The sequence below is a fragment of the Salmo salar genome, chromosome ssa24 (assembly GCF_905237065.1).
Source record: "Salmo salar chromosome ssa24, Ssal_v3.1, whole genome shotgun sequence".
NCBI lineage: Eukaryota > Metazoa > Chordata > Actinopteri > Salmoniformes > Salmonidae > Salmo > Salmo salar.
The window spans coordinates 26,962,205-26,978,922 of NC_059465.1; the positions used below are offsets into that span (position 1 = coordinate 26,962,205).

At 45.0% G+C, this 16,718-nt stretch overlaps 1 protein-coding gene across 1 annotated transcript; it reads left to right on the forward strand.

Moving 5' to 3' along the window:
- Positions 1 to 9,289: 9,289 nt before the first annotated feature.
- On the forward strand, positions 9,290 to 15,631 carry LOC106585411 (probable G-protein coupled receptor 21). Its single transcript, XM_014171570.2, has one exon. The coding sequence runs from the start codon at positions 10,427 to 10,429 to the stop codon at positions 11,483 to 11,485; it is 1,059 nt and encodes a 352-aa protein (XP_014027045.1). The 5' UTR covers positions 9,290 to 10,426; the 3' UTR covers positions 11,486 to 15,631.
- The last annotated feature ends 1,087 nt before the right edge of the window (positions 15,632 to 16,718 follow it).

Sequence of the window (16,718 nt, forward strand, 5' to 3'; positions counted from 1 at the left end):
TAGTTCCGGGTTGCTAATAGACTCCCTTGGATCCAGGTCATAGGCAGACTCACCCGGTTCCGGGTCACAGGCAGACTCCTTCGGTCCCGGGTCGCAGGCAGACCCCCTCGGTCCCGGGTCGCAGGCAGACCCCTCGGTCCCGGGTCGCAGGCAGACCCCCTCGGTCCCGGGTCGCAGGCAGACTCCCTCGGTTCCGGACTAGACACTGTTGCCGGATACTCTGGACTGCACACTGTTGCCGGATACTCTGGACTGCACACTGTTGCTGCTCTTAGCCAAACTACAATAACAAATAACCGTTACACTGGTCAGGACGTGACAGTATTATTTAGAGTTAGCGATCTAGTTAATGTGTTTTGAGGTTCCACTTCCTCAGGTGTTGACTCCAATTAGCCTATGATATTAGTTAGTGCACATAAAGATGTAAATGTTATATGTCAGCACTGTTGTGTCAGGGTGTAGGGTGTATGTTTGGGGATGGGGTGTGTGTGTGTGGAGCGTGAGTTAGCGGAGCGTGTAGTGACATGGGCTGGTGTGAATAAAATGCTAGAGCCTAATTTTTGTCCCAGTCCTCCCCTGCCCTGGAGTGCTACTGGATGTGCAGGCGTTTGCTCCAACACTACTGTAACCAACCTTCCTAATCAAGGTCCTGAGGAGCAGCTGTGATGTGTCCACATCAACAAAAGGACAGCTACCAGAAGGTAAAACAAGATTACACGTCCTCGTTCCTGTCTCTCTGGCTAACAAATATAATGATTTAATAATATACAGAGTTACCGTTCTTCATCCAAACTATAAATTAATCATAGGCTACATGAGAAATGGCTGATATGTGATATTGATTTCTGACAAAAGTGTTTGTGTGTGTGTGTGTGTGTGTGTGTGTGTGTGTGTGTGTGTGTGTGTGTGTGTGTGTGTGTGTGTGTGTGTGTGTGTGTGTGTGTGTGTGTGTGTGTGTGTGTGTGTGTGTGTGTGTGTGTGTCAACTTTGTCCAAATTGCTGCTGCTTTCCTCTGGTGTTAAGACCAAGATTACTGTTTTAAACATATCAAGCTGCCTGGTGTGAGAGGGATCATATAAATACTATGAAATCAGTGTAGACATTTGCTTTCAGTGATTGAACAGCACTGAAATCCAGTGAAGTGGAATGAAGTCTAAATGATTGCCCTTGGGAGAAGCTGAAATAACACTGTCAGTCATGTTTACTTTCAAAATCCTGCGGTAAGTTGCATGCTCTTCACTTTAAAACTAGAATCCTTAATTGGTGAAACTGCCATATCCGTTCAGGATATTACAACAAGGAAGTTACTGCAAACAACAAACACCGCAATTTTTTAACCATGCAATTATCTAGATCCCTCCTCTCCTCGGTTTCATCAACAAAACAAAAACAATAAAAAGGCGCTGGGAAAACTGTGGCGCTGTTTCCCCAAATGTAGTTTCCATCTTCAAAAGGATGTTGAATTGTCCTTAATTAGCTCGCAGTTACTGTATTTAAACTTCACATTGTCATTGCTTTACACTCAGTATCCTACCAGCCTTGGGACATATTCTTCTGTACACACACAGTCCCTCACTGTCTCTTTCTCACTGTATTTCTTTTCATTCATTCCATCTCTCTTTGTCTTTCGCCTGTTCACACACATACATTCTACTAATTAAAAACCATTCATGGGGAAATGAGATATTTTTACTAATCTCTTATCTGTCCTCAGGCAAAGCCGAGGGGGCAGAGGCTGGGAGCGCTGCTAAAATCCCACTTCCATTTCTCAGTCTTATTACTCTCACTCATTGTTCTTAATCAGAACCTTGAGATGAATAAAACATACTCCATCTGTGGCAATTAGTGCAGCTTACTGCCGGGGGTTTCCTGCCAGTGTGTGTGTGTGTGTGTGTGTGTGTGTGTGTGTGTATGTGTGTGTGTGTGTGTGTGTGTGTGGGTGTGTACGTGTTTAACTATTCTTGTGGGGACTTCTGGGAGTAATAGTAAACAAACCAAAAGTTTACCAACTGGGGACATTTTGTTAGTCCCCACGAGGTCAAATGCTTTTTCTAGGGGGTTTAGGGTTAAGGTTAGAATTAGTGTTAGGTTTAGAATTATGTTAAGGGTCAGGGTTAAGAGGTAGGGTTAGTTTTATGGTTAGGAGCTAAGGTTTAGGGTTTGGGTTAAGGTTAGGTTTTTGGGGTAAGGTTAAGGTTAGGGTTAGGGTAAGGGTAAGGGTAAGAGTACGGGCTAGGGTTAGGTTTAGGGTTAGGGGTTAGGGAAAATAGGATTTTGAATGGGACTGAATTGTGTGTCCCCACAAGGTTATCTGTACAAGACTGTGGGTGCGTGTGTGTGTCTGTGTGTGTGTGTGCGTGCGTGCGTGTGTGTACAGTATGTACGTTCACATACTCTACATGACCAAAAGTATGTGGACACCTGCTCGTCGAACATCTCATTCCAAAATCATGGGCATTAATATGGAGTTGGTCCCACCTTTGCTACTAACAGCCTCCACTCTTCTGGGAAGACTTCCACTAGATGTTTGAACATTGCTGCAGGGACTTGCTTCCATTCAGTCACACACACGTAATTCTCATGAAGAGAAGACGCCAATACAGGGGACGCAGGTCGGGGTTCCTTGTGAGAATTTGTTGGCGAGTGGGTAAGCCGCCTCTACCATCCGTCCTATTGGCCAACATGCAATCATTGGAGAATAAACTGGATGAGCTCCGTTCAAGACTATCCTACCAATGGGATATTAAAAACGGTAATATCTTGTTTCACCGAGTCGTGGCTGAACGACGACATGGATAATATACAGTTGGCTGGTTTTTCCGTGCATCGGCAAGATAGAACAGCATCCTCCAGTAAGACAAGGGGTGGAGGTCTGTGTCTATTTGTCAATCACAGCTTGTGCGCAAAATCAAATATTAAGGAAGTCTGGAGGTTTTGCTCGCCTGAAGTAGAGTATCTCATGATAAGCTGTAGACCACGCTATTTACCAAGAGTTTTTATCTATATTTTTCGTAGCTGTCTATTTACCACCACAAACCGATGCTGGCACTAAGACCACACTCAACGAGCTGTATAAAGCCATAGCAAACAAGAAAATGCTCATCCAGAGGCGGCGCACCTAGTGGCCGGGGACTTTAATGCAGGGAAACTTAAATCTGTTTTACTTAATTTTTACCAGCATGTTACATGTGCAACCAGAGGGGAAAAAAACTCTAGACCACCTTTACTCCACACACAGATACGGGTACAAAGCTCTCCCTCGCCCCCCATTTGGAAAATCTGACCACAATTCTATCCTCCTGATTCCTGCTTACAAGCAAAAACTAAAGCAGGAAGTACCAGTGACTCGCTCAATACGAAAGTGGTCAGATGACGCAGATGCTAAGCCACAGGACTGATTTGCTACCACAGACTGGAATACGTTCTGGGACTCATCCGATGGCATTGAGGAGTACACCACATCAGTCACCTGCTTCATAAATAAGTGCATCGATGATGTTTTCCCCATAGTACAGTACCTACAAACCCCAACCAGAAGCCATGGAATACAGGCACCATCCTCACTGAGATAAAGGGTAGAGCTGCAGACAAACCATCAAACAGGTAAAGCGTAAATACAGGACTAAGATTGAATCCTACTACACCACCTCCGATGCTCATCGGATATGACAGGGCTTGCAAACTATTACGGACTACAAAGGGAAGCCCAGCCGCGAGCTTCCCAGTGACACAAGCCTACCAGATGAGCTAAATTACTTCTATGCGCGCTTGGAGGCAAGCTACACTGAAGCATGCATGTGAGCACCAGCTGTTCCAGATGACTGTGTGATGCTCACCGTAGCCTATGTGAGTAAAACCTTGAAACAGGTCAACAGTCACAAGGCCCAGACGGATTACCAGGACATGTATTCCGAGCATGCACTGACCAACTGGCAAGTGTCTTCACTGACATTTTCAACCTGTCCCTGGCCGAGTCTCTCATGCCTGCATGTTTCAAGCAGACCCCCATAGTCCCTGTGCCCAAGAACACCAAGGTAACCTGCCAAAATGACTACCAACCCGTAGCACTCATGTCTCTAGCCATGAAATGCTTTGAAAGGCTGGTCATGGCTCACATCAACACCATAATCCCAGAAATCCTAGACCCACTCTAATTTGCATACCACCCCAACAGATCCACAGACGACGCAATCTCTATTGCACTCAACACTGCCCTTTCCCATCTGGACAAAAGGAACACCTACGTGAGAATGCTGTTCATTGACTACAGCTCAGCGTTCAACACCATAGTGTCCTCAGCACAAGGGCCCCTTAGGGGTGCGTGCTTAGTACCCTCCAGTACTCCCTGCTTGCCCATGAATGATTGGCCAAGCACGACTCCAACACCATCATTAAGTTCTCCCTCAATGTGATCAAGACAAAGGTTAAGATCGTGGACTACAGGAAAAGTAGGGCCGAGCACAACCCCATACTCATCGACAGGGCTGGAGTGGAGCAGGTTGAGCGCTTCAAGTTCCTTGGTGTCCACATTACAAATAAACTATCATGGTTCTAAATACACCAAGACAGCCATGACCTCTATACCAGGCGGTGTCAGAGGAAGGTCCTAAAAATAGCCAAAGACTCCAGCCACCCTAGTCATAGACTGTTCTCTTTGCTACCGCACGGCAAGGCGGAACCGGAGCACCAAGTCTAGGTCCAAAAGGCTTCTTAACAGCTTCTACCCCCAAGCCATAAGACTGCTGAACAGCCAATCAAATGGCTACCCAGACAATTTGCATTGACCCCCCCTTTTTTTTACGCTGCTATTTATTATCTATTATCTATGCGTAGTCACTTTACCCCTAGCTACATGTACATATTACCTCAATTACCTCAACTAACCTGTGCCCCCACACATTAACTCGGTACCGGTACCCCCTATATATAGCCTCGTTATTGTTATTTTATTGTTGCTCTTTTATTTTTAACTTTTGTTTATTTCTTGAATATTTTTCTTAACTCGTATTTGTCTTAAAACTGCATTGTTGGTTAAGGGCTTGTAAGTAAGCATTTCACAATAAGATCTACACCGGCGCATGTGACAAATAAAATTTGATTTGATTTGATTTAAAGAGCATTTGTGAGGTTGGGCAATGATGTTGGGCAATTAGGCCTGGCTCACAGTCAGCGTTCCAATTCATCCTAAAGGTTTTTGAGAGGGTTAAGGTCAGGGCTCTGTGCAGGCCAGTCAAGTTCTTCCATACCGATCTCGACAAACCATTTCTTTATGGACCTCGCTTTGTGCATGGGGGCATTGTCATGCTGAAACAGGAAAGGGCCATCCCCAAACTGTTGCCACAAAGTTGAAAGCACAGAATCGTCTAAAATGTCATTATATGCTGTAGAGTTAAGATTTCCCTTCACTGGAACTAAGGGGCCTAACCCAAACCATGAAAAACAGCCCCATTCCTCCTCCACCACCAAACTTTACAGTTGGCGCTGTGCATTCAGGCAGGTAGCATTCTCCTGGCATCCGCCAAACCCAGATTTGCCCGTCAGACTGTCAGATGGTGTAGTGTGATTCATCACTCCAGAGAACACGTTTCCACTGCTCCAAAGTCTAATGGCAGCGATCTTTACGCCACTCCAGCCGAAGCCTGGCATTGCGCATTGTGATCTTAGGCTTGTATGTGGCTGCTCGGCCATGTAAATCCATTTCATGAAGCTTCTGACAAACAGTTATTGTGCTGACATTGCTTCCAGAGGCAGTTTGGAACGCTGTAGTGAGTGTTGCAACTCACGATTTTTACACGCTATGCTCCTCAGCACTCGGTGGTCCCGTTCTGTGAGCTTGTGTGGCCTACTACTTTGCAGCTGAGCCGTTGTTGCTCCAAGACGTTTCAACTTCACAATAACAGCACTTACGTTTTACCGGGGCAGCTCTAGCATGGAAGAAATTTGACGAACTGACTTGTTGGAAAGGTGGCAACCTATGACGGTGCCACGTTGAAAGTCACTGAGCTCTTCACTAAGGCCATTCTACAGCCAATGTTTGTCTATGGAGACTGCATGACTGTGTCCTTGATTTTATACACCTGTCAGCAACAGGTGTGGCTGAAATAGCCGAATCCACTGATTTGAAGGGGTGTCCACAAACTTTTGTATATATAGTGTATGTTTGCATCCTGCCTCTGTTTGATGTGCCCAGCAGCACAGTAGAACATGTCAAAGAAGGGATCTCAATAGAAGTGATTGTTTAGTGATAATGTTACAATTGCAGTATGAAAGTCGCTTTCTACGGCATGTCAGTGTACAAACGTATCCCATCACTCTTTGGCTATACATTATGTATTTTTAAGACTTACTTAAATAAACAAGATAATAGAATCAAATTATAAATGCTTTATTTGCGCTTTAGTGAGTTTGTTGGACTGACTAAGCCCATCGTTCATAACTCTGATGAATGTGTAGTCACACTTACATGCTCTTAAGTGTCACTAGATAAAGAGTGTATTGACTCAGACAGACTGACAACAGATAGGCAGGTCTGGCAGATGTATCAGGTCTGAATCTAGCTACAGGAAAGTATTACAATACAGTGTACTGGTAGCCTATAAAGAGACCTGGATGTGTGTCTGATGGTGTAAGCCTATTTTACAATGTAGAATACAACAACATGCACTATACCTGGGCAAGGTAAAGTACAGTACACAGACGTGTACAGTTTATAGAAGCGTGGGTCATAGAGAGTAATGTACACTTCAGCACCTATAACTGACTGGCTTAACTGTGTTGATCATGGCCATTATCAAGGAACAACATGATGTGTCAGGACTGGTTGGTTGTCATGGAGAGGAAAAGTAAAATGCCACCGCCTCTCTCTAGTCTCAGCACTTAGGTAGTACATCTGACCTATGACCTTTAGGTGATGATGCATCCCCACCGGCTCGTGCTGGTATGGATAATGTTCATGAGATAAAATTGCTGTTTTTTTATCACTGTTTTTTGCTGTCGTTTTGATGTGAGGGGTGAATGTCATCCCACCTGATTTATTGAGTCATGAAATAATGATCAACAGACTCAGTTCACTTTATTGGCCTTATTCAGGAATTAGTCTTGCATCATCAGCTCTTTAGTTAAAAGACAATCAACATATGCAAAAAACAACAAGCTCAACTGACAACAACAAGATCACAGAGGCAGATGACAACACAATCAAGATAGGCTCATTCTCCCCTGTCCATCAGGTTGTCTGTACTCCGTCCCTTGAGGATGATGCCAAACCAGACAGTGGATTCGTCCTGCAGAAATGATAGAAATTGTCTCTGGCACCAGTCAGGCCTTTAGTAATCGAGCAAGTGCCAGTGTCTAACTCAATTTGGCCAGAAGGAGTGTGGCGGCAAAGAGACTGTCTTTACGAGTAGGAGTTAGTTGTAATAGGGAAATGGATACACTACAGTGATGCACAGCATGTGTGTGTGGTTTTGAGTGAAGGTATGGCTCTATGTTCTGAACTCGGATATACATCTTCTTACAGAAATACTGGCTGTATCATATTTCCAGTTCCACTGTATAAGCAATTACTTCTACTACGGGTACTATTTACTCTCTCAATATAGCTGTATACCCATCACACACACACTGCAGCTTGACCTTTCTGTGAAGCTGATAATACCTGAAGAAACGAAGGGAAATTAGTCACAGCCACACCCTCAACCACCACCTTCTCCCAGAGAACAGTGTTTACTATTTACTGGTTTACTATTTCCTGTGGTAATATTGGGGTGAGACATGTGGGTTGATGTTTACCTACTCTGCAGGGTGAAGGCCACGGAACAACTCAGCGCTTGTTCAGCGGGTCCAGGCCGACTTTGGCCCCATAATGGCGGCAGATGTGCATGAATTGACCCTTGACCCAGTCGTAAACACGATCAATGACTGACACCCCCTCCATATGGTGAAGAATAACAAACCACCTCTCAATGCCTGCTCTGTTCCTCTCCACAAACTCGCACACACTGCAGACTGGGCTGGGCGATTCTTGGATTGCATCCTACCTGTCAGGTTGATCCTACCAGCTGATGTGTCTGCACCACGTGTTCTCACTACTGGTGTCCACCAGGGCTCGGTTCTTGGCCCTCTCCTCTTTTCTCTATACACCAAGTCACTTGGCTTCGTCATATCCTCACATGGTCTCTCCTATCATTGCTATGCAGATGACATTCAACTACTTTTCTCCTTCACCCCTTCTGGTACCTAAGTGGCGACACGCATCTCTGCGTGCCTGGCAAACAGCTCGGCTTGGATGAAGGCCCACCACCTCAAACTCAACCTCAACAAAAAGGAGATGCTCTTCCTCCCAGGGAAGGCCTGCCTACTCCAAGAGCTCTCCATCACAGTTGGCAACTCTACGGTGTCCCCATCCCAGAGTGCAAAGAACCTCGGCGTGACCCTGGACAACATCCTGTCGTTCTCTGAAAACATCAAAGCAGTACTCTTGCTGGTTCACGCTCTACAACATCCATAGAGTATGACCCTTCCTCACCCAGGAAGCGTCACAGGTTCTAATCTGGGCACTTGTCATCTCCCACATAGACTACTTCAACTCTCTGCTGGCTGGGCTCCCCACTTGTGCCATCAAACCCCTGTAACTCATCCAGAACGCTGCAGCCCGTCTGGTGTTCAGCCTTCCCAAGTTCTCCCATGTCAACCCGCTCCTTCACGCTCTCCACTGGCTCCCAGTCGAAGCTCGCACCTACTTCAAGACCCTGGTGCTTGCCTATGGAGACGCAAGGTGAACTGCCCCTCCCTAATTTCAGGTTCAAACCCTACACTTCAACCCCGTCTGAAAACTTTTGTCTTCACTAAGTATCTTGATTAAATCCCACAGTGAGTTCTGTTATGCATGATCAAAAAGGATGGTTCCATGGCTCCTCTTTCTTTAACCTGTGTGTGTGCGTGTGGGCGTGTGTGTGTCAGTGTGAGTTTGTGTGTGAATGTGTGTGTGTGTCCATGCATGTGTGTACATGAATGCATAACTGTGTCTCTCTGTGTGTGTATATGCATGTGTGTCTGTATCTGTATTTGTGTGTGAGGGGACACCTGCACGCATGTGTACAGTATGTGATGGGGGAGCCTTCAGAGTCTTCTGTGTATACGTAGGTGGGTGTGCACAGTCTGTGTGGAGAGAGCTCTACCCAGCTATACTCACTGGCTGAGCCTGCAGAGAGGGAGGAGCTCTTCCTCTCAGGCTGTTGCTGCTGCAGGCATAGCAAAGGAAACAGAGAGAGAGAGAAAGAGAGAGAGAGAGAAAGAGACAGAGAGAGAGAGCAAAGGGGAGGAGAGGGCAGTACCATTGCTGCATCAGTGCCACAGCAGAGTGGAGCAGTAAAGGACTATCGTTTCCTCCTTATTCTTTTACTCTAAACACTCACTGGTTCAAAAGAGGTTTGGAATCGGAGACTGGAGCTCCTTGCACCGCTGGATGCTCTACTATCCTCCTCCTATCCTCCTACTCTCTGTGGATGCTGTGGTATTCTGGATTTCTATTTCTTTGCGTCTCTCCTGCAAAGCACTTCTGCTGCTGCTGCTACTTCTAGACATTTACACCGCTGTTTTGGTTGGAATGTGTTTCTGGCTTCTGATGACTGTTTTTGTCCGTTAAATCTCTCTCTACACTGGTTATAATTTCGCCGAGGAGTTATAGATCTAGACTTTTAGATGACCTCCGGGACTCCTTGAACTCCACCTGCGGGTACTGTACAGGGCATGCACAGAAGTTGACATCCAGAGATTGTGTTTGTATGCACCTCTGCAGCTCAGTGGGAAGGAGAGAGGACTAGAGGTGGAACCGAAACTAGTGGGTAGACAGACTACTGCAGCCATGTGTACTGTACACACCAGAGCCTGCATGTGCTAGGTTAGCCCACCAGAAGGCTGGCTGGTACTGGCACATGACTCAATTACGTACACACACACTCATACACAGCAACATTCTCTGCTGTTCTCAGTGCGCAACAGAGGACAACGTTTGCTACTGTAAGACTGCATTGCACTCTGAGGCCAGAAAAGTGAAAAAAGAGACAAGAAGGAGAGGAGCAGCAGAGAAGAGGAGGGGAAGAAACAACCATTGAGTAGCAGCTTACCTCCAGGGGGTAACTAAAGTGCAAGGGAGAGGAGCACGGATTGATGAACTGACCGTCTGGTTAAAGAGAGAGAAACTGACCGTCTGGTTAAAGAGAGAGTAACTGACCGTTTGGTTAAAGAGAGAGAAACTGACCGTCTGGTTAAAGAGAGAGTAACTGACCGTCTGGTTAAAGAGAGAGTAACTGACCGTCTGGTTAAAGAGAGAGAAACTGACCATCTGGTTAAAGAAAGTGATAAAGACCGTAATAAGAGATGAGAGCAGAACTGAACTGACCGGTCTGTTTCCCGCAGCTCCAACATGAACTTTACCTCCTCTGATGTGAACCAAAGCAGCTCTCCTTTCTGCCTGCTGGGCCTGGGCTACTCCTACAACCTCAACACCTGCGTGCTGGAGGTGTCCGTCATTCTCTTCCTCACCATCCTCATCATCAGCGGCAACCTGGTGGTGATCTTTGTGTTCCACTGTGCTCCACTGCTCCACCACCACACCACCAGCCACTTCATCCAGACCATGGCCTACGCAGACCTCCTGGTGGGGGTGAGTTGCCTGGTGCCCTCCCTGTCCCTGCTCCACTACCTCAAGGGGCTGGACGAGGAGCTCACCTGTAAGGTGTTTGTCTACCTGGTGTCTGTGCTGAAGAGTGTGTCCATGGCGTCTCTGGCGTGTATTAGTGTTGACCGCTACATCGCTATCACACGGCCATTCTCCTATGCTACGCTGGTCACACCGTGTCGCCTGCGCGTCTGTATTGGCCTCATCTGGCTCTACTCCGCCCTCATCTTCCTGCCCTCCTTCTTCGGGTGTGGGAAGCCTGGCTACCACGGAGATATATTTCGCTGGTGTGCGACCTCGTGGCAGACTGATCCGGGCTTCAGCTCATTCATCGTGGCTCTGCTGTATGCTCCAGCCACCCTCACTGTGTGTTTCACCTATGGGAGTATCTTCCGCATCTGCCGTCAGCACACCCGCAAGATCACCCAACGCCATGCACGCTTCGGCCCCCAGGGGAACGAGAGGGGCGAGCGTGGTGAAGGGTGCCTGGATAAGCGCTACGCCATGGTGCTGTTCCGTATTACCAGCGTGTTCTACGTGCTCTGGATGCCCTACATCGTCTACTTCCTGCTGGAGAGTGCCGGCCTCTATTGCCACCTGGTGGCCTCCTTCCTCACCACATGGCTAGCCATCAGCAACAGCTTCTGCAACTGTCTCATCTATAGTCTCTCCAACAGCATGTTCCGGAAGGGCCTGGGCCGCCTGTTCACGTCACTTTTCTCCCCCTGTCTGGAACTGGACTGCTGCACCGAGGGGAAGAAGGGTCCTGCTCCACCCAGCCAGCGCCCAGCCCAGGCCTGCTAGGTGTAACAGTCTCCTACAGACACTGTCTGGTTGGTTAGCTACAGTAAGCTAAGGCCTCGGCTTTAGCTCCTGGTGAGTGCAGTGTATTACTACATTGCATGTCACAGGGTGTCTCGCTACAATGGTAGTGCATAGACCCCTGAGGCCAGGCCAGAGAGGTGCCCATGTCTGTGCACTTCATTTCAGAGGGGTGGTTTACAGACAGTAGCGGGTGGGGTTTTCTCCGGTATTTTTCTGGAGTGTTCTCCCAAGCGGGGGCTGTCTGTTTCTGGCTGTGTGGATCACCACTGTGCGTGGAGGAGAAGGTGTAAGGTAGTTTAGATGAACATCAGAATGGATCTGAGGAAAAAAGTAGCAACTCCAGTCATATAGCTTTGGTGCCATGTTTGGCGCCTGTGAATCTTTAGCCAACCAAATATCTTCCAAATGCAAAAAAAGGACAATATCAGCACAACACGACTTGTATTGTGGAAACCACTGCAGTGAAAAACGTTATTTCAACATTGATGCAAAACTGTTACATTGTGTTCCTTTGGGGTAGACAATAGTGAATCAAAACAAGTATTTCGAAACAGAAGTACTAAAAAGATTGTATTTCTTCTTTTAGAAACTGCAACAGACAGTTTCCATTTTGTAGCAGTTATTGAAAACTTTCAATATTTGAGTGTCAAATGATCTGTTATTAATGATGCTGTGCACTACATTACATTATTACATACATAAAGGATACCAGTTACCAGTAACAGTCAGTTTCTGAGAAAATCATTTAGTTTGTTCAGAAGCGTATTTTGTGTATTTTATCAAAAGGATTCTTCTAGGCGGGAATGTTGATGTATAAAATTGCCAATTTTGGCAAGATGGCCGACTCTATGCCCACCGGCATTCTGGTTTATCATGGACCTATGTCTTCATTCTGCGTTCTCAACAAGGAGACAAGTAGATTTATTTGAGAATTCTATTTTATGTCCATGTTTCCTCCTCGGGTTGAACGTCAGTTGTTTGTTCACCATTAATTGCTGATGCATTTAGACTGGTCTTGAGACTGCAAATGCATGACATGCTCCACATTATAATATGACAGCAATAACATAGTCAAGATTTTCTTATAGATTGGAATTGCATCATGTTAGGCATGCTACCGATCCAGATGCACAACAAAATCCAAAGAGAGACACACTCATTACCATGTGCATGCTGACTACTTACAGTCAAGCTATTCTCACTCTCTGTGCCCCCTGGCTCCTGATATCTGTACAGATGAACTGAGTGGAGAAGTAGCATATTAATCAGAGGCCTAGACTGTCCTTCTAGAAGGCAGAGGGGTCATGGAGACAATGTGTTTCTAAGGGTTTCATGTAAAGTAGGTTTAGGTGGAACTCCAAGGCTTTTATGGAAAGTAGACTTGTGAATTGCTTATAGGTTTCCATGTGAACTAAGTTAGATCTGATATGTAGGATAGGAGAGCAGACTTTGGACAGTGTAAACTTCATTGAAACAATACAATAAAAGGTGCAAAGGTGATTGTTTTGTATGTGCGGGACTCTTCTTATGTGACGAACCCATGGGTACCCAGGTGTAGACAATCACTCCCTCACACGCACAGTAGAGCAAGCTAGGGTCAACCTACCGTGGCAATTAAGTAAAGAGCATTTTAAGATGGGTCTGCAGTGCAGCACTCTGTATTCTTATCCCCAGGAAAGATTGCATTCCATTCTAGGAATTTCAAGAACCACAAGGACAGCATGCAGGCATCTTTTTACTATAGTGTGTATGCAAAGCTTGTACACAACATCTGTTATGTTTCAAAAATGAACGGTTCTGTATGTTTTTGGATATCTGTTACAAGAATAGTGTCACTGTGGAGTTATGACAGCTGATATCCCAGGTTTAATATGGGATAATCCTAGATTTTTTCAAATAAATAATGGGTGAGATAATCAGCACTCATTTTAGGATGATGCTACAGAAACTACTTTTTCCAGCTATAGCCTACACAACAATGTATGATGGTGTGTAAATAGCATATTATACAGTATTTCCTTTAGGTCGTCTAGTTTTCAGAAACGTCACCTTTCCGGGAACGACCTTAGTAGTTCAAGAAAACAGATGTATTTTTGTATGGGTCTTTATGGCTGTGTTTACACAGCCACACTAAGAACCCAATTCTGATTTTTTTCTCCATATCCAAGATTTTTTTCCTGACTGCCCACACTCAGTTTTATATGTGACCCATATCAGATTTGAGCATTCTATCTGAAGTAGCACATAGATGCAATGCTCATTTCCTGTCAGTGTTCCTTAACATTTTAGGGTAGTCGTCTTGGTAACGGCACTTCAGAGCAAAGAAATCTGATCTGAGAGTCCAGACTGAGGTTGCATATGGAGCATCAGAACTGTATCAGAATTGAGATCCACATATGGATGTGGTATAAATCTGCACTCAAAAGATCAGATTCCAAAAGATCAGATTTACACAGGGAAAAGGACATGTCCGAAAAGAGTGTGTATTCATTTAGAATATTTGGAAAGATGTCTGTTTTTCCCCAGGGGCCATCTGTAGGGCTCTTTTCCTTCTCCCCATGCTCTGTCTGTTTGTCTGTTTGTGCAGTGGGGGTCTGTGCAATACAAGTCTCTGTCCTCTCCCAACTCTTCTCAAGACAGTAAAAACATATCAGTGGTGGTATTACTTTTATATATTTGTATTTTTCCAGGCAGGTCCATTTATAACCAATTCTTATTTACAATGACTGCCTGCCACAAAAGGTCTCTTCTTGGATATCTAACACAAGCTTGTTGGTAAACTGCATTATGTGCATGTGATATTTGATATCTATCTGTATCTGATTTGAGAGTAGTTCTGCTTTATCTGGCTCACATGACTGTTCTAGAACGGGAGCATGTAGTGTGTGTTCTATTGCGCTCAAATGACTAGAAACGTGAGCGTTTGTTTTATATTGAGCTCACATGAATGCTCTTCAATGGGAAAGTACAGTACTCAATGTACTTTAGGTTACACTTCATTTTAAGGGGTTCTTATTACAATGTAATTACATGTGTAATTACACTGTAGCACATATTGTAGTTAACAGTAACAACCAATAGTTACAGTGTAGTAACAAAACGTAACTGGTAGTAATTGCAGTCTGTAATTACAAAGGTGTAACCATTTATGCTTTTTACCATGCTTGTTACAAATGGGCTTAATGTTTTATTTCTGCTCAGCTGCATCAGATTCAGTAACAACTGTCACAAAGGTTGTGACCCCTCGTGGATGTGCTGGGTGTCCGAGAGATTATGCTCAATAGGCTCTAATTGCTTACCCATGAATGTATCTCCACTCAATGTTATTGCTAGCACTTGCCACCAAAATAAAGTTTACCATCTGGGTTAACTTGATCATCCCAGATGAGGAAAAACACACTATTTCAAGCATACTGTAGTACATGTAATGTTTGCCTAAGTACAATGAATTATTAGGTGTTACACTTCATTATAACTAGCTAAATCCTGTGTATCTTGAGTGGTACTTACTTGTAATTAATGTGTACTTGTACAGTACACTACCCATCCTGACAACCTGGCCCTCATTTGAAAGCTTCTGGAAGTTTCACTTCATATCTGTACCTTATTGTGAAATTAAGTGAAACTTCCAGAAATGTTGAAATGAGGGCAGGTTTGGGATGGGGAGTTGTAATGTATTTAGATTGGAACCGCGACCACCATCTCAACTTTCCTATGAATTCTGATAAGGAATGAATTATCATTAATTCTGAGGAATACAGAGAGATAATGGCCAAACTTCATGAAATATAAAATGTTTCCAGGGTTGTGTTTTTTAATTAACGTGTAACTGAACAACTAGTTTATTAAACATACTGAACAGGAAAGAGACTTTTGCTTTGCTGCCACCATTAGAAACTCCACAAGTGATGTTTTATTGCACATTTTACCTAAAATATAAGGTGGGATAATGCTGGTTTTCCCAATGTAAAAAGCAAGCTCTTCAACAAATGTTCTGTACCTCACGTGTTGGTGACTGTACCTGACGTGATGATACGTACTGTATGTATTTTATGACAATTACTGATGACCATTTTGATTCTGATTGTATCCTGCAACCAATAACTAAATGTGACTTTACCTGCTGGAGCGCTTTTTGGCTCATTCTTTTAGGTTGTGTGCGTTTTTGCTTTAGCATTGTGGGCAATGAGAAAAATGTTTCCTCAAATTGACATGGCACGGACTCTACCCTCTGTTTTTCAGGCTCATCTGTCCACACAAACATACAAACAAATACACACACACGCACGCACGCACGCACGCACGCACGCACACACACACACCTACCTGTAGTGTTTCTCTCCCTCACACACAAAGTGTGTTGATGTAGAGGTGCTGTGAGGTAACCATGTCGGAGTGTATGTCAAGCCAGAAATAGAGGGAATATGAGCATTGATGTTTATCGTGACCAGGCTGGCAGGCTGGCTGGATCGCTGGATGCTGCCAACCTGATCCAGGCCTGAGTCACCGCCCATGGACGGGATGGCGGCTGTGGTCGGTGGGAACCTCCGATATGGAAAATGTGAATTCCTTCGGCTTCCCTCCTGCCTACTGGAAGTTCTTTGTTTATTACCCTTTCTTTCTTCCTTGCTTTCTTTCTTGTTGGTTTTACCCTTTTTTCTAATCTAAATGGGAACTGGGGTTCTGCTAGCTGAGAGAGCATGAGAGCGAGAGAGAGAACAATCTTAGGTAAGTTTGTTGTTTATGCCCAATTAATGTGGATGTTCCCTCAGTACACAGAAATAGCCAACAGCGACTTCATCTCTGATGTGAAGCTGCTGCAGTCAGACAAGCTTTGCTGTAGCAGATTGTTCCCATAGGGAAGTACAGTACATTCTGCCGGAGGGTACATAACTACAAACCACAGTTACAATAACCCTACCACTACAAACCACAGTTGCAATAACCCTACCACTACAAACCACAGTTGCAATAACCCTACCACTACAAACCACAGTTGCAATAACCCTACCACTACAAACCACAGTTGCAATAACCCTACCACTACAAACCACAGTTGCAATAACCCTACCACTACAAACCACAGTTGCAATAACCCTACCACTACAAACCACAGTTACAATAACCCTACCACTACAAACCACAGTTGCAATAACCCTACCACTACAAACCACAGTTGCAATAACGCTACCACTACAAACCACAGTTACAA

Excerpts from the sequence above, each read along its gene's own strand:
- LOC106585411 (XM_014171570.2), top strand. The coding sequence starts at position 10,427 with ATGAACTTTACCTCCTCTGATGTGAACCAAAGCAGCTCTCCTTTCTGC.